Genomic DNA, 22,772 nt, shown 5'->3' on the forward strand with positions numbered 1-22,772 from the left:
GAGAATAAAATCAGTATTTCCCAAAGTGTTATCCATTGGTTTTAACATAAAAGTTAATGTGTACTTCATGCTTATGACTTGCTAGACATATTTAAGTACTTTATATGAATTAGCTCACTTAATATTCATAATATTCCTAGAAGCTGCTCATTCTACAGACAAAACAACCCAGATTTATTATTATGCTCATTTGCCAGATGATAAAACTGATTCATAAATATATTAAATAACTTGCCCAAAGCTACAAAGATATACACAGGAGCCTGAAGTTGAACTGTGTCTCAAGGCACCTGGCTGGCTCAGTTGGTAGAGCATGAGACTCTTGATCTTGGGGTCGTGAGTTTGAGCCCTAAGCTGGACGTAGAGATTACTTAAAATAATAATAATAATAATAATAAATAAAAAATAATAATGAACGTGTCTCAAAGACAAACTCTCTTAAAGTCCATAAAATATGAAGAATTATTCCTCAGAATGATAGTGTTCAACATTTTGCTCATAATTCCCCAACATGAAAGAACAAATTCCATACAAAAGTTTAAGAGTAGAGATTTAAGTTGAAAGTGGCAACAACAAGAGAGGGCTAAGTCCATGAAGATATGTCAACTTAGGGGAAAACTGAAAAGCAAAAACAAGTCGTAATTCTAACTCTGCAAGTCAAGGGAAAGACATGTAAATATAGAATAAAAGGCAAAAGTGACACCAAAACAACAAAAAAAAACGTGTAACTGTAAACCATCTCTTTCACTGTATTACCTTAGATTCTGAAAATCCTATAGTCCTTTAGCTGATCAGAGGAGTTCCAGCACTATCAGTGCTTATACCAAATGCAAAGAGAATGTTCCTTTCGATTTTAGAAAAGGAACACAAACATACCCCAAGAACTGGTCACATAATCTAGGTCTATGTAAAGGTCATTTCATTTATGTGAAATGGACAATTGGGAGTATTACCCAGAGGGCTCAAGATAAGAAAGAGGACGGGTATGGATTCCACCTCCGACGGGAAAAACTTTTGGTGATCCCACATTCATCTGTGCCATCATGTTGGCTGCTGGCTGGAAGTAGCCTTCTCACACCCAGTCCCTGTCATGCTGTCATAGATCAGTGAGCACAGACACCCAACGGGGCCAAAAGCTCCCATATATTCAGGAGAAAGACAGATGACTGAATTATAGTTTCTTTAGCTTGGAAATACCACATATCAGAAAAGATAAAGACACAGAGGAATGGCATCATGAGAGCCTTGAAATGGAAACTTATAGCTTTGTGGCTACAAAGAATGTTTCAAATCTGAACAGAGAACAGCTGTGATATGTTGGCAGGAACATTGGTGTAAGAGCGAGACAACCTCCACTGAGTCACATTGCCATCCTCTCAGTGTCTGACTGGACAAACCCAAGCATCTCTGCTTTCTCACACCGCTCCCGTGAGGAAGTGAAGACATGTGTGTGAATGGACTTCACAAATTTCTAGGCATGATGCAAACATGAGATGGGATTCCCTTCATTTCCATGGTAATTCCCACCACTCAACAGCAATGACACCCAGTTCTGGAAGCTAAGCCTTGGGACCTGACTCTGTCACAGATATGTTGCATGCCTTCAAGCAACGAATTGCTCTGCTAATGGTGCTGGTTTCTCACCTACAAACTCAAAAAACAAACAAGCTATTGATAAAAAAAACAAAAGCAAACAAAAAACCCTAAGAAAGCACAGCACCGGCATAACTTCAGCTCTAGGATCATGCCAGGTACGACTTGAAAATTAATGAGACACCCTCCCCCCCCGCAACACACACACACACTTACTAAACTCTGGGGCCAACCAGACCACCCTCACAGGTCCACATTCTTTCCTTTCTTTCTACCTCATGTATCATATCTAGAAGTCTTACTTGAAGGCCCAATTTTTATTGCTGCTAGATTTCCCACCAATTGCCAGATAATCTTTGGGAGCTGATGTTATCATAGGAATTCAAAACAAAAAGCTGCAAATATTCTAACCACTGGCCTTATCAAACAATTCCTGCTCCAAGTATTGTTTTAAGCAAAAGTGTCCACCCCCCCTCCCCACCCCCACCCCCCCAGGGATAAAAGCATGCATGGGTCTGGAATGTATTAAAGGAAGTCAGAGATCTTAAAAATTTTGAGGACAAAAAGAAATCTCTACATATGCTCTCTTATGGATGCACTATCCATATTTGACTTATATAAGCTTAAAAGCATTTGGAAAAATACTTTTAGGCCATATTATTGAGCTTTATGGCCAGGATGGATATTGCCATTTTCCAAGTAACAGTGAGAATTCGGTGTGGTAAAAAACAAAACAAAACTTTTATTAATATAGCAATAGCAATTTTATAAGGTAAAACAATTTTATAAACTGCACATACTCTTTTAAGAATAAAAAATGGGGCGCCTGGGTGGCTCAGTTGGTTAAGCGATTGCCTTCGGCTCAGGTCATGATCCCGGAGTCCTGGAATCGAGTCCCGCATCGGGCTCCCTGCTCAGTGAGGAGCCTGCTTCTCCCTCTGACCCTCCCCCCTCTCATGTACTCTCTCTCTCTCTCATTTTCGCTCTCTCAAATAAATAAATCTTTAAAAAAAAAAAATAAATAAAAAATGACCAGGGTGCCTGGGTGGCTCAGTCAGTTAAGCGTCTGCCTTTGGCTCAGGTCATGATCCCAGGGTCCTGGGACTGAGTCCCACATCAGGCTCCCTGCTCAGTGGGGAGCCTGCTTCTCCCTCTCCCTCTGTCTGCCACTCCCCCTGCTTGTGCTCTCTCTCTCTCTCTCTGACAAATAAGTAAAACCTTAAAAAAAAAAAAAATGTTAAAAAAAAAAGAATAAAAAGTGACCTTGTGGGTGCCTGGGTGGCTCGGTCAGTTGGGCGGCTGCCTTTGGCTCAGGTCGTGATCCCAGGGTCCTGGGATCCAGTCCTGCGTCAGACTCCCTGCTCAGCGGGAGCCTGTTTCTCGCTCTCCTCCCTTGTGCTTGTGCTCTCTCTCACTATCTCTGTCACTGTCTCTCTCTCTCAAATAAATAAAATCTTTAAAAAAAAATGACCTTGCTTGTACATTTGTATAGAACTTGAATATTTTCAAAATACTTTCCTCAACCCTAAATCTGTTCCACAGACAGAACATTAGTAGTATCCCCATTTTACAGAAAGGGAAACAGTTTCAAAGAAGTTAAAGTCTTTTTCAGGGATCTATGGAATTAATCTATTTTTTATAATCAGACTGTGTGCCATTTAAGGTTTTAAATGATACCAGGGTCGAGTTAATCTTGGGCTACTAATCAAATGAAAATGGTAAATAAAATTGAATCTTAACTATTAGCTTACAGAATTTCAGAGGGGAGTCTATAGAACTGTATAGCAAATACATTTTTTCTAATACTGGAGTTAGAGAAAAGAGATACCGTTTTTGAACTGAGTGTTGGGTCAAAATATTTCTTCAGGATGCTGATTCTACTACAAAGGCCTATTTCTATGATTCCAAAGGGCTTGCCCACTTGACTTTCTAATATTCAGTATTTTATATTGCCTAAGCCTACCATTTTAACTAAATATCGAAGTTTTTCACGTTGAGAGTAAGATGCTAGGATTTATTAAGACCAAATCAAGGAGCAAACAATTAATTGCTGGAAGTTCCACAATTTAGTGACATGTAATGACTTTGTTTATCAGAGGAAATATCCTGCCAAACACTAAAATATACTAAAGCTGGCAGAGATTTCAAGGTTATACATTTCAATCACCTCATTTTATAAATGAGGAAACTGAGGGCAAGAAAGGAGGAGTTCATCATCATATAGCCATACGGCATCTTATAATTAAGAGCCACAGCATTCCGAATCCATCCTCTAGTACTGTTTCCAAAGCATCACACCCAGCTTCATGCTATTAATCTTGTTTCTTCGTGTCATTAATCTTAAATTGATGTATAAAGTTGGACCAAGTACAAAGAATCAAGCAGTAATATCAGCTATGCATCAACATCTAGGTCAAAGACTCACATGTAACAATCTGCAGAACAAGGGAGGTATTAATTATGGTAATGTAATATTTACTCTGGGACAATGGGAAAGAGAAGAGGGGATCATCACTTAGGAGCATTTTTTTTTTCTTATTTTAAGTCCTATGTAAATTGGTTTCCCATATATAACCTATTAGGCAAATCTTTATTACGTATCCTATTGGGAGAATAGACCAGGATGATCAAATATTTACATATTTGTGAAGAGTAAAATCACGGTGTTCCAGAGAGGTCTGCTCTAGGGACCTATAAATAAGTGAAAGGGCAGGCTAGTGGCAACTCACCAAAAGTGCTGGGACTTTTTTAAGAGCAGGACTTTTGAAAGCAGGAGTAGGAAAGAATACTCCTAACAATGAACAGTGGCACAGTCCAGTTGATTTACTTAGGTTTGATTTAGTGTTGGTGGAAGAAGGTTGACTAAAGGCTTTTGTCAGAGATCAGGAAGACTCCTCTGTAGTTTCTTGCAGTAAAGCATTGGTAACAGCTCTGCCAAAGTCTTGAAATCAGGCCCATTCCAAATTGTATTCACCATCATCATGATAATTTAAAGATCACTTAAAGAGTCTGCATGGAGACATCTGGTTCTGAACAAGATGGAATAAACTCATTTCTCCATAGATCTCCCCTTAATTACACCTAAAAATTCTGGGCATAGTGTAACGAACCAACACAGGAAGACTGAAAGGTGGGACGAAGAAGGTGGACTGGCTAGGGACATAGCACTTGAACATAACAGTGAATTTTATGGATATTCTTTTTGTCTCCCAAATATCCCAGATTGGACTCTGGAGAAGCCTACAACCTGGAAATGCCAATGGGGGCAGACAAAAAAAGCCCCCCAAAACATGCTCTAATTAAAGGACCAGAAATGTTAGGCGTAACAGAATAGAAATGTTTGTGACAGTAAGTGTCCTACTTCAGCCAAACACAAGGGGAGAAACACCATGCACCCCCCTCCCCCCAATGGTCAGCTGGTTGAACAGAGAGCCGGGACTTCCACTCCCCTCTTCCCCAGAATTAACAGGCATGACTTCCCCTCCCATCTAGACAGCAAGGGAGACATTTCAGGGAGGAGGGAGGCAGACAGAGGGATTCTATAAATATTTAAGAAAACTTATCATATCTTTAAGTATTCTTAAATAGGCAGTCCTGGGCAGACCCCATAGCAACGGACATAGGAAGCTGATGAGAAGTAACATTGGCAATATATAACCTATTAGGCAAATCTTTATTTGCCTAATACAGTGTGGAATATGGCCAGGTTTTCAGACAGGCTTCTGGGTAGCATGGAAGTGAAGCAAATTCGGATAGCACTGCAAAGGCTCTGTAAATGAAACTGGGTTTTCTGAGTATACTGTGAGGCACGTGCTAAGACAGGAGTACCCACCTTCAGTTCTTAAGCATGGATGTTGGGATCCATTGTTATACATACAGTTACTCTGTAACTGCAACTCAATCCTCTTTAGATGTTACCTCAGAGACACTTGAGCCCGAAATCAGAGGACTGATGTGGAATATACGTGTGGATATTGTTACTACTAGATATTCCACCAGTATGTGTCCCCATGGGTGTTTTAAGGCTTGGTATTGTTTGGTTTTGTTTTTTCTCTTTCCTTTTTCACATTACATAAGTTATTTATAGGGAATGTGCTGGTGATCCTAGTCTATGATTACATTAACCAGAAATAAGAAGCAGGACCGAAAAAGGGATGTAGGACTTCTCTAATGAAAAAGTATTTAATGACTGCCCATCTGTGGGTATAAGACAAATTTTCATTTCATAAGATCATGGAGTCTTATTAACTCTGGATTGGAAAAAAGTGTTAAATCTTGTCTCAGTATCACTTCAGTGCTTGACCCTTAAATGCAGCCACTCTATGAAGCATTTGTCAGACTTGTGTTCAACACCTTCTCCTGGGGCTCCCAATTATATCTGGATAGCTCTTAGTGTTAGGAAAGTCTTCTGTGTTTGAGCCAAGATCTAGTTCTCTGTAAATTCTGTTACATGGGCCTAGTTCTTCAGTTCCTCGGTGCCATAAAGATCATCGGTGCCATAAAGATCAACAATAATGGTCTCAGATAATGATCTTTCTAAAACCTTTTTTCTTTAGCCTTTTCATCCCTATTTCAATTTTTCTCTTATAAAACATAGTTTTGAGTCTTTTATCTATCTTTGTCCTTCCTGAACATACTCTACCAACTCTTAGAGCACCACCACATTAATACTAGCATGACTTTCTCTCAGGTTCTGCTTTGCAGTTATTGACCATCTAAAGATGAGGACTAGCATCAGACACACTGGAAGGACTTACTTTCCTGTGACCTTTCAAACTCCTGGTATCTCATTCTATATTATATTCCATTCGAATTTCATCACTTTCTTCTTTTCCACAGGTGGATGGTTATCACTGTGCCAGTCCACTAAAGTATTTTAGAATCTCTGGCTGGCAGAGAGAAACCAGCTCTTATAAGCCATCTGGTCCAATGTTGCCCTTGTCCAAAAGGATACCTCGAGGCCTAGAGAGAAACATTAGTGATAAAACTAGAGATAGAGCCAGGGCACCTAGGTGGCACAGTCAGCTGAGCACCTGACTTCAGCTCAGGTCATGATCTCGGGGTCCTGAGATCTGAGCCCCACATCGGGCTCTGCTCAGCAGGGAGTCTCTGCGCCTCCTCCTGCTTGTGCTCTCCCCCCCCCCACCTCTCTCTCTCTCACTTAAATTTTATTTTTTTAAACAATTTATTTATTTGACAGAGAGAGACATAGTGAGAGAGGGAACACAAGCAGGGGGAGTGGGAGAAGGAGAAGGAGGCTTCCCACTGAGCAGGGAGCCCGATGCGGGGCTCGATCCCAGGACTCTGGGATCATAAACTGAGCCGAAGGCAGACGCTTAATGACTAAGCCACCCAGGTGCCCCTCTCGCTTAAATTTTAAGATTTTAAATAAAATCTTAAAAAATATAAACTAGAGATGGAGCCTAAACTGCTTGATCCTAGATTAATCACCCTCCCCATTGTTACTTGAGCTACTCGCCTACTCACCTGACTGTTATATAAGAGGCAGTCACATTTTTGGTGTCTGGGATAAAGAGATGTTCTTTTGGATTCCCAAACCTAGGCCATCCCCCAGGGGTACTCAAGATCAGGGTGGGGAAGAGGCTTACAGGGGCTTAAAATTCCCAAGATGTGTTGGATTGTGGGAAGGGATTTTATCTCCTAATAGGAAACAGAGAAGGTTTGGAATGCGTTTCAACAGAGTCAATTTTTTTTGGAAAAATACAAAGAAGAGGCCACAATCTCAAGGAAATTGTGAAATCAAAGGCTCAGAAAATGCAGTGGGGAAGAGAGCAAAAGGACTTTTTGCAACACAGTCCCAAGTGTCCGGTCAGAGGATGATTATTGTTTTAGCCCAGTGGTGAAAGGAGGCTATGCTCCACTGTATAGAGAATTGAACCTGAAGCCCATAGCTCAAACTGAGCAGGTCAGGTTCTGGTTTTTTGTGCCTCAAGGTTTTCTGAACCTACTGTATGTGTAATCATCCTCTCAGTTTATATGATATATTGGCTTAACTTTTCTTTTGTCTTTCACCTTCCCTCACAAGTTTGCCTTCTGCTAGATGCCAAGAGGCAGAGAATAAGTACTTTTGTGTCAGTGTCAACCTAGGTAGGCCCACAAACTTTCATTAATAACCTCTCATGAGAGCCCAGTAAAGTAGGTATGACTATCCCATTTTCCAGATAAGAAACTCAGGTTCATCTAGGTGAGCTTTCCCAGGGTCACACAATGCATAACAGGCAGGACTTTCTGAACATAGGTCCATTTGATGCCAAAACGCCAGCCATTGAGAAGTACATGAGAACTCAGATTTTGTCATCAGAAAAACCTGCGTTCAGATTCTGACTCCGTTATGTTGGACTAGCTGTATATTCTCAGACATACTATTTAACCTTTTAGCTTCACTGTCCCTGTAGCAAAATGACAATTACACACTTAACTACTGAACAACATAGGTTTGAGCTGTGCAAGTCCACTTACACAAAGATGTTTTTTTTTTTCCAGTAAATACAGCATAGAGTTATACAGCACAGTATATTTTCTCTTCCTTATTAATTTTTCTTTTTTTTAAAGATTTATTAAAGGGGGAGAGAGCGCACCAGAGAGGGGCAGAGGGAGAGGGAGAATCCTGAGTAGACTCCCCGCTGAGCAGGAAGCCCCACACAGGCTCAATCTCAGGACCCTGAGATCATGACCTGAGCAGAAACCAAGAGTCAGACGCTTAACCCACTGAGCCACCCCTTAACCCACCCTTCTTCCTTATGATTTTCTTAATATTTTCTCTAGCTTACTTTAAGGATACAGTATATAATGCATGTAACATACAAGATCTGTGCTAATTGACTAAGCTATTGGTAAGTCTTCAGGACAACAGTAAACTATTAGTAGTTAAGTTGTTGGGGGGGGGTCAAAAGTTGTATGAGGATTTTCAACCATGTGGGGGTTGGTGCACTTAACCCCCATGTTGTTCAAGAGTCAACCTTACCAAGATCTGTATTAGGGTTATTATGAGAATTGGATGGGAAAAATTTTGTAAAACTTTTAGCATAATACCTGAAACAAAATAACAGTAAATCAATAGTATCTATTATTACTAAGAATTATAAAATATACTGACTCAAAGCTAGGTCCAATGTTTGGTTTTGGTGGGGTTTTTTAAGATAATTTTATTATCTTTCCACAGAGATAGACACGGAATCATAAAGACAGTGAGTAACTTGGCACAGCATAAAATGGAAGGTTGAGTTATCCTAGGATTTCAAAGAAACCTCAAGTGGAAAAATGACGTTGCCCTTAACAAACTTAGAAAGTCACTGAAACCGCAATTCACTTGGACTTAGCCTTGAGGCAGTGTATTTTATAACTGCAATTATTAGTAAAATTTCCTAAAAGGTAACATTTTGTATATTACCATATACTGATTTTTTCAAGCCTCAGACCAGCACACATTCTTTTAAAATCTATGATCAATCAAATGTATTCTTAAAACAACCGGTACTCTGGATTCAATGAATTCTCCAGCTTTTCTACCAACTCTGCTTCCAATAGTTTTTCTTTTGTAGTCCTGTTTTCCTATCTCAAAGTTTAAATCACCAGTCTTTCTTAAATGGTATTCCTCACATGCCACAAATCTTTAAGTTCTGTCTTTTTTCCTAACTATTCCATTGCTCTGATACAGAACATCCCTGAACTGCTCCCACATAATCACATAGGAGTATCATGTTTCTCCTCTGAGGGATTCACACTGTAACTGGATACACACTAATTTCCCTCAATGAACTATGACCTATTTGAAGGTAGAGAAGATGTTTTCTTCATCTTCACATCTCCTCACAGAGCTCGGAAAATTCTTTAATTGCTGATTGGGAAACCAGTGTAGTTTCATGTAAATTAAAAGTGAACATTTTTAATAAGACTCTCTTTTTTGTTTGGTTTCCTGTGGCATTTATTTATTTGAAGGGGATCATATCATTTGGTGATTATTCAGTGCTGTGCATGCAGAATCTCCCCCAAAGGGATGCCTTCCTTCTCTGTGTCACTGAGGAAACCAGCGGCCCTTCTATCCTAGGCTCAAAGCAGAAACTTCTTTACTGAGAATGGGGCCTATAGCATTGCAGGACTGAAGAACAACCAGTATCTGTTTCCAAATGATTGGTTTTAGGACAGCATGGTGTCAGCGTGGGACACCCACATGTTGCTTCATACAGCATCCTTTCACATGGGGGACCCTGCCTGGACTTTTGATTTCATTGCTCTTGTTTTCCCTTACTTAACTGTTTCTTTCCTCTCTCCATCTTTCTCCCTTTGTCTCTGTATCTCCCTTTGGTGGGGTCTGAATGTTTGTGTGCTCCTGAAACTCTTATGTTGAAACCTAGTCCCCAAGGTGATGGTATCAGGAGGTGGGCATTTGGGAGGTGATTAGGTCGTGAAGGCAGAGTCCTCATGTATGGGATTAGTGACCTTATAGTGTATTAGTGATCCTAGAAATCTTCCTGGCCCCTTCCGCCATGTGAGGTTACAGCAAAGCAGGACTCTCACCAGACATTGAATCCACAGGTGCCAGGATGTTGGCCTCGCAGCCTCCAGAACCGGGAGAGAGAAATGTTTGCTGTTTATAAGCCACCCAGCTTGTGGTGCTGTCTTATAGCAGCCCGAACAGACTGAGACACCCTCTGACTCTCTCTCTGTCTCAATCTCTATGTCATTTCTTCTTTCCTCTGACACCCTCTTATTTATATTCCCCACTTTTCAGACTTCTGTTTAGGGTTTGAGTCAAGCTATTCTCTAAGAGTACGTGTGACACAGAGCTAAGCCCAAGAAAACTAAGAGTTGCAGTGAATTACTTTTAAATGATTACGTTTGGGTACACTCCAAGTAGAAAGAGACATATGTTAATTCTGGAGTCTGGAGTTTAGAACTAAAAAGTGTTAGTTTGTATTGCTAAAGCAACCTGTCCTATCACATTCAGTGATACAAGATACAAGCTGAATTAGTGCACCCACAGAGGAGGGCCAGCTATTGGAAATAAGCCCGGTGATTTGCATCTTGGAGAAAGCAGCTCTATTTCCAATGGTTTCCCCTCATAGAAGGTGTCAAATTATAGCCAAACATTGTCATTTTCATAAATATCCTGATCAGTGAGCACATTGCTATCTAGCCTATATTGTCAAAAACTTGATTTAGACTTGTCTCACCTTAATGTCTAGTTACCTAAAATATGGCTAAATATTTAAATCAGTGGTTCTAGGTGTGCAGTGATTTTGACCCCCATGAGGTATTTTGCAATGTATGAAGACATTTTTGTCACAGCTGGGAGGGCTTGAGCGTGTTGCTACTGCTATCTCGTAGAGGCAAAGACCATGGACGCTGCCATCCCAAAATGCACAGGACAGCCCATCACAATAAAGAATTATTCATCCCCAAATATCAATAAGCCAAGATTTGGAAACTCCAGCTTAAATGTCTACGAAACCCTGCAGGCTCCACGGCATTAGTGAGTCCTTGGCAATCCTGTAGAAACAATGATTGACTGTGAAGGTCTCTTTCCCTGGTGCCATTTCTAAATGCCATATACTAGAATCAGATGCTGACTGTTGATCCTGGATTCAATCTAAAAAATATTATTAAGAAATAGCTCTTGCTTCAGTGGGGAAATAATTAGTATGGTCTTCTGGGTTAGTCTTTGATACCATAATTTGAGGTCATTCTTTTAAAAACAGCCAAATCTGGTTTTAAGGTAATTCACTGCGTCTGGAGTCCTAATTATGTGTTGATTTCTTCACGCAAGCCTATTGATCTTGGCAGAGTAAGAGCTAAAAATTTAGCATTCAAGCAGGAAAAATAAATCAAAATTGGCTCACTTAACGTTTCTGTGATTGAAGGTTTGTTAACAGTTTCTCTGTTTTGCTTTGGATTTATTTACTTCATCATATCTCTTGCTTTTCTCCAGACCCTTCCTGAGTTCCAGTCTAATTACACTGCAGTCCTCAACAGTATCCCATTACTTGCACAAAAACTGAATCCACTCTTTGCAGATAATGAATTCCAGTAGGATCATTCTGATACCCCTGAACTCCTGGAAAATCTGACATCTTGGGTCTCTCTCTCTCTCTCTCACTTATTCCTTCATTTCCCTTCCAAAGAAGAGTCTTCGCCTCATTCATTTTCATTAGGCTTATTGGGGAAGAGCATTAACCCAGGTTTCTATTCCTGAGTTTTTCTCAGAAGTAGGCAGAATAATAGTTCAGGGAATAACATTGCATAAGGGAGCTTTATTTTCCAGGTTTATTCCATTTAGCAAACAATGTGTTTCACTTTAATCTGGTTGAGTTTGTGTTCTCAGTGTGAGTCTTACATACAAACATTGGTCATCAGCAATGTCACAGAGGTGGGACTCAGGGTTCTTGGATTCTAATCCTGGCTCTTCTATTAAATTGCTGGATAAATCTGGACAACTTGATTCTCCCTCAGGCTCTATTTTCCCATCTATAAAATGGGATGGTTGGAACACTGATGTTCCATGAATGTGGCAGTGAGCAGCTGCAGAAAGATGGGGAGCAACGAGGGAAGAGGTACATCTTCCCAACATATGCCCAAGTCTTGCATAAGACATATGAGGGAAAGAGACATTTAAAAAGTTTCATAGAACTAGATGCCAATGTCTGTGTATCGAATTAAACAAGAGTCTCTATGGCCTTCATTTAATTAGAGCCAGAAACCTGGTATTACCTCTACCACTACCTGCCTTTCTCTCTCCTCTATCAACCCCCTCAACCTTCTCCTTTTCAGATGTGATTGCACTGTGTGGATCACCGACAGGACAAGGAATCAGGAAAGAGAGGCAGAAAGAGAAATAAGTATAGAAAACAATGTAAAGCAGAAAGGGGTGTGGTCAAGTGAAGCCAGCTTCTTCCAACAATAGTCTGTAACCCTCCTCAGTCCTGAAAACCAAAAATCATACACTCAGCACAAAAGCATACCAAATCATTTTTTTAAAGATGTGTTTGGGCCATTTGGCAAGTGAGGGTTAGCTCTCATGGAAATTACATAGCTAGGAAGTCAGACAGCAGGAAAGGAGGGATGGATAAAAGGACAGAAAAAGAATTATAGGAGAAAAGCTGAATGGAAAAAAAAGGAGAAATTATTTTTCCTAATGAGAAATGCAAAATTTTCCACCAGACAACTATGACTCTTGGCTGAGTGGCCTATGTATCATGTGAATGAAAATGCAGGGTGGGCAGGGCAGTCCAATGTCTGCTCTGTCTTGTGTCTGCTCCGTCTCTGAAGGCAGTAGGTCCACTTCAGGTCTCGGCTACACCATTGATTCACCAGACCGCCCTTTGGGAGGTAGCCATGCCCACTACATAGAGTCTGGAAAGAACACTGGCCATAAATTAGAACACTTACCTTCTGCACTCAGCTCCACCTACTGACCCTTCTTGATTTGTCATGGAAACTGAGGCCAGTGTCATCAGCTATTAAGTGACAGGGACGGACTTCATGATCGCTGAGGGTCCTTCAAGCTGTAGCATTATATAGTTCCAATCAATAGTACTTGTCGCCCTTGCTACACCACATTTCTTGAGCAAAATACTTATCCCTCTCTCCCAGCTCTAAGATGCATAAGTGATTCTACGAAATCCAGTTTACTCAATTCCTTGGCAATACAAAGGAACTATTATTATAGCAAATTTTCATTTTAGGTGAACCCACCCACCTTTCAGAACGTGTCAAGATGCCCTCATGAAGCAAGCTGACATTTTATTAAACATTCCCAAAAGAATTCCACACAGCTATCCCTTTGGAGTTTATCAGTGAGCAAATGACATTAGCGACAATTGAATACACTGGATTCTCAGAGATGGGATCTGTGAAGAGACAATTTATTGCTTTCCTTTATTAAAACCTGTAAAGGAATCCCTGATTCACCCGACTAAGGAGAAAATTTATAAGCACTTGCTACTCTCATCAAATTGAATTTTAAAGCTTCTGTGGCACGTACTATTTGTAATCTCAATGGATGACCGCTGAAGAGCTGACAAGGCCTCCAAATGGCCAGCCCCCTCTGGGAGATAACTAAGATTCTGATTCCTTGGCTCACAAGACCTAAAAGCTGCTAGACAAACAATCTCCCATGTTTCCGTCCCAAGAAATGAGACAGAAAGATGGTACTAGTGGATTTTGATGACTCAAGCATAAAAAAAGTCTCAATTGTGGGACAAAAAAGAAAGCCTCATCCCCGAAGAAATAATCCCTCGGATAATTTCAGAACAGCTATTTCAGCTATTTCAAGAAGACATAAAGTCAACTTCTTATTTGATATAATTTGGGCATAAAATGTACATAGTCTACACATAAATAAAAAAAAAGAGATTTGAAAATGGGATACAAAAAAAGGTTTTTATTCTGAACTAACAGTTGTGACCTAGGGTTTCCACTTTTTGTTTTGTTAAGGCATTCATCTAGAAAGAAAAAGAAGTTGATAAAACAATTAAAAGTGAGAAAGTTCCCTGAGTTTACTTTTCTTTTCTAGAAACCACTAATAAAATAGATTATGGTCAAGAAAAAGGGAGTTTAGGGAGATGACTTCAGGAGGGAGATAGGATTGCCTAACTTAATTGCTATTTCCTTTTCTCCCCCCCCCACCCCCTTAATCCTGAGAAGAAAAACAAAAGTCAAATGGCCCAAAGCACCAACTCAGAAACAAAACAGGCAGGGGCAAACCAGTTTTAAGTAAAAAAAATAAATAAGCGCCAGTCATTTTTCGCTTTTTGTTTTTTGTGGTTTTTTTAATTGAATGGCTGGGAACAGTGGGAGAAAAACAGTCACTGTCCAAGTATTCCTGGTGATCAAGCACAGAGATAAGGGAAAAAACTCTTTTTACATTTGTTTAAATTCAACAAATGTACATAAAGCCGGCACAATGTGTCCAGGGTTTTCTGAAGCACAATGTTAAATAATAATTAAATTGGAAAGAAAGATGGAGGGGAAAGGAACAGAGTTCTACAACATTAGCCAGAACTTACAAGTAGAAAAGAGTGAGAAGTCAAGGAATCTAGTCTTTCTTTAACTTTCTCCCATGTCTGACCAGCCAGGAAACCAAATAACTAGTGTGAGAACACCTCCTGCCACCACTCAGAGACCTTTCTCCACAATATTTCATACACAAGAAACCAAACTATTATTCATTCAACAAACATACACTGAGCTTTTACTGCTACCGCTCTATGTTTTAGATATCTGGGGGAGTATAGATGCTGAGGACCAACTCAGACCTACAGTACCTAAATCTCTAATTTTAAATCATATTTTTCATGCCCAGATGATTAATAATAATCATCTAATAATCATCCCGATCTGGAAACCCCCACTTTGGGAGATACAAAAGTGAGTAAGTTCTTTGATGTCAAGGAGCTCACGTAAGTGATAGGCAAATACATGAATTCTCAAAAAACAAAGTTAAAAATGAAACATGTTATGAGAAGAAGAGATTCCTTGCTGTGGACATTCAAAGGAGGCTGAAAGGGTGTTCTCGTGGGAGTTGCAGAGGGCGTGACGGAGGGCCTCACAGAAACAGGTATATTTGTGTTAGGACAGTTACCATTTGAACATGTACAGCAGGAGGAGGAAAAATCCATTGTTATAAATCATTAATAAGAAGAAACAGGTCTCCAGTGTTTTTTGAGAACTAGGCCCTGTCCTAAGTACCTTACATAAATCTCTTAAATCTCATCTAAGCCAGTCAAGTAAGTCCTATTATCTCCCCATGTTGCACATGAAGGAAGCAAACCTCAGAAAGTTCATGCAATGTGTTCACAGTCACACAGCCAGAGCCTGAGGAGGTAAATTTCATGCCACAGCCCACCTGCCTCCTAGAGAATAAACAAAACCCAGGTAGGCAAAAGTATCAGGTACAGAAGACCAAACAGCCATTTTCCCTCTGGCGGGAGGGTGGTGAGTCAGGGAGACAGCGCCAGGAAAGCTAAGGGGGAGCCAGGTTGTGGATGCTACATTCAGCTATGTGGGCTTTATAAGGCAGCAAGGAGAAACCACTGAAGGTTTCTGAGCAGAGAATACGATGATGAAAGTTCTATCTTGGGCTTTGGGCTATGAATCATGCATGAGTTATATCATACAATCTGAAGTGATAAAAATCGAGGTTTTAAGAGTCTCACCCTGTGTTTAAACAGAAAGGCAGGGCTAGGAACCAAGGAGGACCACTGCCTCATAGCTGTCCAAATCCTCAACATGCCAGTTCTCAAGGGATATTCTACAGAGCAGAGCTTAAGATAAACACAGTGAATGTCTATAACACCACAGGACAAGGATCTACTCATCCCTGGAGCTGTCCAAATCTGGCCGAAGGATAGCCCTGAGGACTGCAGCACTCCCTGGGACCTGAGGCGACCCAGTGGGGGCAGTGGACACAGCACAGCCATGGGCATCAGTTATTGGCAAAGGCCAGACTCCCAACTATCACTCCTGGGCTCATTTCATCAAATCACGTTGGCTCTGCCCTTAAATACGCAACACTGAATGAGCCCCTTTCCCTCTCCAGCTCTCCCTTTCCTCATCAGTGAAATGAGAAATGGAACTTGTCGGGACTCGGATTTCATAATTCTCGATACATCTTCCTCTCCTACACACCAGTAGAAAGGATATGCTTCCATCAGTGGCTCACTAACTGGGATCTGGCGGGGGAGGCGCAGCTCCTGAGAGCCTCTACAGCTGGTAGATCCTAACATGAAAATAACTGTGCTTCCTTATCTCTAGGAAGCCCACTAGTTCCGGCTGTATTATAGGATTCACGGTGCTTGAATTCTGGCTGCAAACTCCTCATTGTGGAGTGGCCCAGGATTATCCTTCTCAAGAGCAAACAGGATCGCTGAGGTCCAAAGTAATTCAACAACATGAGGGGCCATGCTCATATCCGAGCACATCCAGGGAACTCCACGTTCTATCACCAGGGAGCAAACACTTCTGAATCCATACTTGTCAGAGCCTGACAGTACTCTGTTGTTATTTGAGAGTTTTATTTTACTCTCAAAGGATGGTATCTGCATGCATGGGTGCGTGCGTACGTGCATGTGTTTATGATTAAAATTCCCAGGAAGCCAAGCAGAGACTGAAACTGTGGAGTTCTTCGGAGAGGAGAGGGAAGAACCATGGTACACCTTCTTACGCATTCACGGAGACACTCTTACACACTCAACCTTCAGAAATGAATTTCCAAAGAAATACAAATTAATTCCTCCTTAAGAGATTATCAGTTATGTAGATGCAAGAAGCTTTGCTTATTAGAAGATACTTGCTCTGTTCTCAGAAACACTGCTGGTCAAACAGAAGTTAGCACATGGGTTCACATATCTGGGGGAGAACTTCTTAAACTACATTGGTTCATGAGATCATACCCAACAGTTCACCCACAGAGGTGCCCATGAGTGACTAATTCCTATAACCAATTCACTGTAAAACTCTGAGGCATCTAAAACCTATAGCTTCACCTTCTTTGACCGCCGACCGGGGGACTGAAGCTGAATGACTGATCAACGTTAACATTAACAGTGATGTGAGCTTAATTACAGAACTAAAGAAACCCACATTTTAAGAGTTACCTCATAGTTATTTATTTTTATAAGATTGGAGAAGAATGAGAAAGGAAAATCTCTCCAAGATGTGTGACAGAACTATCAGCAAGACTGCCAACCTCACATCTTGAGACTCCGGGGAAGACTGGGCTATTGGGACCAAACTTGACCACCCACGTTCTATCCTGGGAACTGGCTCAGGATATATTCTGCTGTCAGGTACTTAAGGTCTCCACCCTCTCTGCTATTGACTGATTTCTCTAAGACCACCAAAAATTAGGCCATTCAACCAAAAAAGATCAGATTTATACTTAATGCATGGTTTAGCAAATTCATCAAGAGGCAAAAACAAGCAGGAGACAAATCCTGAAAAGGATTCAGGCTTGATCCTTATTTCTTACCCAAAATATTAGTCTAGTAAGCCCCAGCCCCTCAGCCCTATCACTGGGACTTAAGAGTTTGTCTCAGTTGTGATTTCCTGAACTCCACAAATGACTGCACATGTCCAGTCTCCTTCCCACCAGAGCACAGACTTTGTGGGATGGTGTGCACGTGGATCTGTACATGGTGTGTATTTTTGCTATCCTAGAAATACAGCCTGGTCTAGTGGCTAAAGCTAAGGGGGGGCACCCCACAAAGCTGCCAATTCAGCAGGTGTAGAGGAGACACTGATCTATTGACATAAAAAGCCAGAAAGTGGGGGTTGGGGGAGAAAGTAAAAGTTCAGAGCAACATGGATTGGGAGAGGGGGTTTTCCAGAAACACAGACTAAATTCTCTCTGTGAAGCATCCAGATAGATCTTCAAAGTTGCAAAAATACCAATATACACCGTATACCTCCTGACACTAACTTCAGGCAGGTTGAATCCCCTCCCCCCCCCCCAACACACACACAAAATAAAACCCAAAGGACAGTACTGGGCATCTGATGTCAAATAACTCACTCCAATACTTACCTCCAGAAATCAGAAGCCCTCTACTAAAGGAGGCAAAGTCAGCACTTGGGTACATACTTTTAGAGAGTTTGCCTCACACAGATTCACCTCTCCCACTACACCTTCTCTTTAACTTTTGATCTTTACTGTTCTGTAGGTGCAGGGGAGAATAGAGGATAACAAATTTGGTCCAGAGCAAGTAAACTTTTAACTCTGCTTTATGAGGATGTTCTCTTGTAAATTTCAGAAAAAAGGTGTAGACTGAAGTGTAGGAGGGATGAGGGAGTGGAAAAGGAAGAGAAACGGGGATGAGGTTAGACCAAGAAATGGAGCGAGAGAAGACTTTATACTAGACCCAGCTCCGCCAAAGCCTCAGAAATTAGTGCTGAATGGGTACTTTAAGCATCATCTTATCAATGCAGTCCTCTTCCAGAGACAAGTTGATGCCCAAGGAGCTAATGGCTTGCGCAGGTTCCACCTACTGTTTGTTACAGAGCCTGGGCCACCAGATACCTACATGCACAAACATGGGACAGGTTCAAGGAGACCCACACTGAAAGGTTAATGAGCAGAGCGCCGGCTCGGGGACTGGGGCGGTGGGGAGGGCTCGCAGGGGGCGTTAGCTGTGCGCTCTGCGTACCTTGATGTAGGCCCGCTGCAGGTAGTTGTAGGGCACTCTGCGCTGGAAGTCGCTGCGCACATCCTCGCTGACGCGGTGGCGGGACGCGGGGCCCCCGAGGCGCTGAGTCTGGCAGCTGCGGTAGCAGCGCGCCCGCTCCAGCAGCGTGCGGAAGAAAGGCAGCTCGGCCGCCGGGCTGGCGCCGGGGGGCGCGAGCGGGCGGCGCGCGGCGCAGTGGCGGGCGCAGCGCGCTCGGACCTCTCGCAGGCGCCGGTGGCTGCGCAGCGCCGCTTCCAAGTCGCGCACCGCTTGCTCGTAATCCTCGCTATAGTAGGCGGCCACGCCGCTAGCGTAGAGCAGGTCGAAGGGCTGCAGAGGCCCGGGCTCGCGCGGCGGCTCCGGGCGCGGGCTGTCCGGGGGGCCGCCCCACAGCGGCGGCGGGAGCGGGAGCAGCAGCAGCAGCAGCAGCGGCGGCGGCGCCCAGATGCGCTCCCGCATCCTCCGGCGCGGAGAGGCGCGGGACGGCCACGCACCAAGACGGCTCCCGGCACCTGGCGTCAGGGCCCTGTCTCCCACCTCCGCGGTGAGAGTGCCGGCCCCGCCGCGATCCGGCTGCCCCGCGAGCCCCAGGTGACCGCCGGCGCTCAGCGGACTGAGAGGCGGAGGCCGGGTCGGCCGGCCGCTCTTAAAGGGACGCCCACAGCTCACACGCTCCTCCTGCTGCCCGAGCCTCCGCGAGCCGCTCGCCGGCGCTCAGCGCGCGCCCTGCAGGCCCCGACCTCGCCGCCCGCACACCAGGCGCTGCACCGCCCAGTGCCAGTCAGAGAGCGGGCGCCGCTCAAGGCCAGCCCGGGGCGAGAGCTTTCCACGTGGGCTCCCTTGCGCGTGGCAGAATGGATGGGAATACTCCCTTTATAGAGAGGAGGGAAACCCGGCTTAGTGAGGTTAGGATTCTAATCATTTTCTGGAATTCGTGCATGACCGCAGTTTGCAGTCTTTCACCTTCAGAGGAAGCACTGAAGCTCCATCTCAGGCTGAGAGGAAAGCACCAGGGGACCAATTGGCCCAGGTGCGGAGACTTGAGAAGAAAGGCGGCGGTGAGTTCACGTCTATAGAACTGTGAAAAGGCAAAGGGAACTACTCAAACCTGGGCCTATGGAATCAAAAGCTTGCTGCTCCTTCCCATAGGAAGGGTCCCTCCCTTGCCTTCGCACCCCACGTTGCAGAGGTGTGTGTCTGCATTGGAGCAGGGGTAGGGGCAAGAGCGAAGCAAAATAGCCCACCTTTCTGTGCACAGGTCATATCACAGGACCTAGAGAACCTTTGGCAGAAGGTGAGACTGTCCTTACAGTCTGTTAGTGTACCGACTGTGTGACCTTGTGCAGCTGAGCCTCCCGTTTCCTCATTCCTACAACAGACAAACATCCCAACACATCAAATGGTTTTCAGATAAAAATTCTTATTCTAAGAGTTAAACAAAGAGGCAAAGAGGGATGAGAATGCTGAAAGAATCGGCTACCAGACTCCAACACAACTTTCGCTGGAGGCTTTCCTGTTCCCCTGCTTCTCGTCTTCCATAAATACCTTCTGAGCCACAGTGTTCCCCTCTTTCCTGTTCTTGGCTCCAAACTCCCACAGAGATTCCAGAGAGCTTACTCACTGGATCCTTGATTCCAACCTGCCTCCTGAAGGCATTCCTGTGTTCTAGAGCCTGTGGCAATTTCCCCAGTCTCCTTGGCCACTGGGATGGTGAGCAAGGGGGAAGGGGGATGGGAAAGAGCCACACCTCTCATGTAGTTGATACGAATGTTCAAAAAAAGTCTTTCGTGTGGAATCCCCAGTATGCTGAGGAGGTTGCCAGAGTTTTATGCTCATTCCTTCATTTTGTTGGGTTTGACCACTCTGACCATGAACAGCCTTGGCTTTGTAATTCCAAAGGACACCAAAGAATCATGCTGTTATTATTTTTCTCCACCAGACCTCACTCATTCTGGCTCATCTCGCTGGTGGAAAATCTCCAATTTGGAGCTGAGTGTGTACTGAATGCTTTGAATGTTCAGTATGTCAGAATTTGCACTTGGGTCATCCACCCAGACTTTTTCTCTAGGGATTGTCTCTCTTTTCAGATAAGACTCAGAGTCCAGAGTTATCAGTGCACTTGTGGAAGGTTCTGGAAGCACACTAGGCTAGGAAGTCCTCCTGTGACTGGGGATAAAGTGCCAGGAGGCTTTGCTATAGATTCTCTCTACATTCTGTGTCATTTCCACATCATTTTATAAATGTCAATTAAATTCCTATCTTTGGATGCCTACTCTCAATTAGGTATTCTAGGGGAAGGGGGGAGATGAATAAGCCAGGGTTCTTATCCCTGGAAGCTCACAATGTTGTGTAGGAGACAAACTTCATATATGGAACTATAACACAAGTTAGTAAGGGACAGGCAAGGCTAGGTAAGGAGAGACAGGTAGGGAGGGCTACATGACTAGGCTCCTGCAGGGGGCTACTTAAGGAGACTCACAAATCCGAGATGTGGGGAAATGTTATACACAAGATATTAACCAGAGAGAAGGGAACACCTTGTTTGTTCTCATGATAGCTACAAGTCCACCTTGTTGGTTCTAAATATAGACAGGATATTCTCATTCATAAATCTACCATGATATTGACAAGAAACTTACCAGGTTCCCTGTTCAGTTTTCTATATAAGAGGGACCATGAAAGCCCTCAGTGGTAAGCCTTCCAAGAACCCTCTAACTGAAGAGCTTTTTTTCTTTCTTTTCTGTTCTCACCCTTACTTAATAAGCTTTCACTTCACGTTACCCTTTTGTGTTCATGAAATTCTTCAAATCTGTGAGACAAGAACCCTGCAACCCTGCAACAGTAGAATGTGGTACAGGTTAGATTAGATTCAAAGTACTATAGAAATGCAGAATCTGCAAAGCTAGCTTCTAGTGGAAGGATCCAGGAAATCTCAGGGGAAGCACCAATATTGGCACAGAATCAAAAGCTTAGAGTCTTTAGCCATACCAAACATCCTACTGGTCCCCAAAACTGGCCATGTGTTTTCAAACCTTTTACATATCTTTCTTCCTTATTTCCCTCTATACAAATCCTACATGACTTTATAAGAAGCATTTTGTTGACACCTCAAAATTGCTTGAACATTGGAATCACCTGCAGAGGGCAAAAATACTGCTATCTGGCTCTCAGGGAGATTCTGATTTAATTGGTTTAGGGTATGTCCTCATCATTGAGTTTTGGGTGGGTTGGTTGGTTGGTTGGTGAAACCAAGATTGAGAACCACCACTCTAGATTGAATACCATAGCCCAAAGAGTAAGTCTATGGGTCAGGACCTCAGGTGCTATGGAGGATTGATGAGTCTGAGATATGCCATCCCTCAGATACCTGCTCCCCAAGGAGGACAATCTGATCTGCCTTGTAAGGCTGGATCAGAACACATGTTCATGACCATAAGGCGATAAGAGCCATGCAGGATGGAGAAGTTGATTCCAGACAATGCTCTGTCCAATTACATCAACCTGTGTTGAAAAAGTCAATCCTCTTTGGGTTTCTCATACTTCTGTACATCTTGCTGGATGTACCAAGAATGTACTTTTTCTTTACCTGAGCCATTCTTAGACAACTGGGTAGCATCTCAGCATTTTTGACTCACTAAGTCTAGAATTGAGCCTAAAAATGTGCATTTCTAACAAATCCCTTGCTTTCTTGAACTCTTAACAAGTTCCTGAGGTTCTTTGTGTGAAATCATAGTTTGAGATTCACTTCATCAATATGATTCCTCATGAACAGTGGTTCTCTAATTTTGTTGTGTATCCAAATACTATTAAAAGACACAGAGGCCCTGGCTTCTTGAAGTCGAATCATGTATGGGCCTTCATGTTTCTACCACATTCCCCAGGAGTTCTATATTCACCAAAGTTTGAGAGCTACCGCTTTAGTTAGCGAATCCCCCCACCCCCACCCCACAGGAGACCTTATTGGTTGCCACAACTAGGGAAGAGGAGTACAGTTGTCCT

The 22,772-nt window shown here is 42.9% G+C and overlaps 1 protein-coding gene across 1 annotated transcript in view; it reads right to left on the bottom strand.

The window, feature by feature from the left end:
• Positions 1 to 19,387, bottom strand: part of P3H2 (prolyl 3-hydroxylase 2) — a 153,468-nt gene extending 134,081 nt beyond the window's left edge. The window contains exon 1 of the mRNA XM_006740246.3: positions 18,756 to 19,387. Coding sequence (XP_006740309.3) covers positions 18,756 to 19,232 — 477 coding nt within the window. The 5' untranslated portion in view covers positions 19,233 to 19,387. The remainder of the gene's footprint in view (positions 1 to 18,755) is intronic.
• Between the last annotated feature and the right edge of the window lie 3,385 nt (positions 19,388 to 22,772).

This window comes from Leptonychotes weddellii, chromosome 1 (genome assembly GCF_054177405.1).
Source record: "Leptonychotes weddellii isolate Sample4059 chromosome 1, ASM5417740v2, whole genome shotgun sequence".
Classification (NCBI taxonomy): Eukaryota; Metazoa; Chordata; class Mammalia; order Carnivora; family Phocidae; genus Leptonychotes; species Leptonychotes weddellii.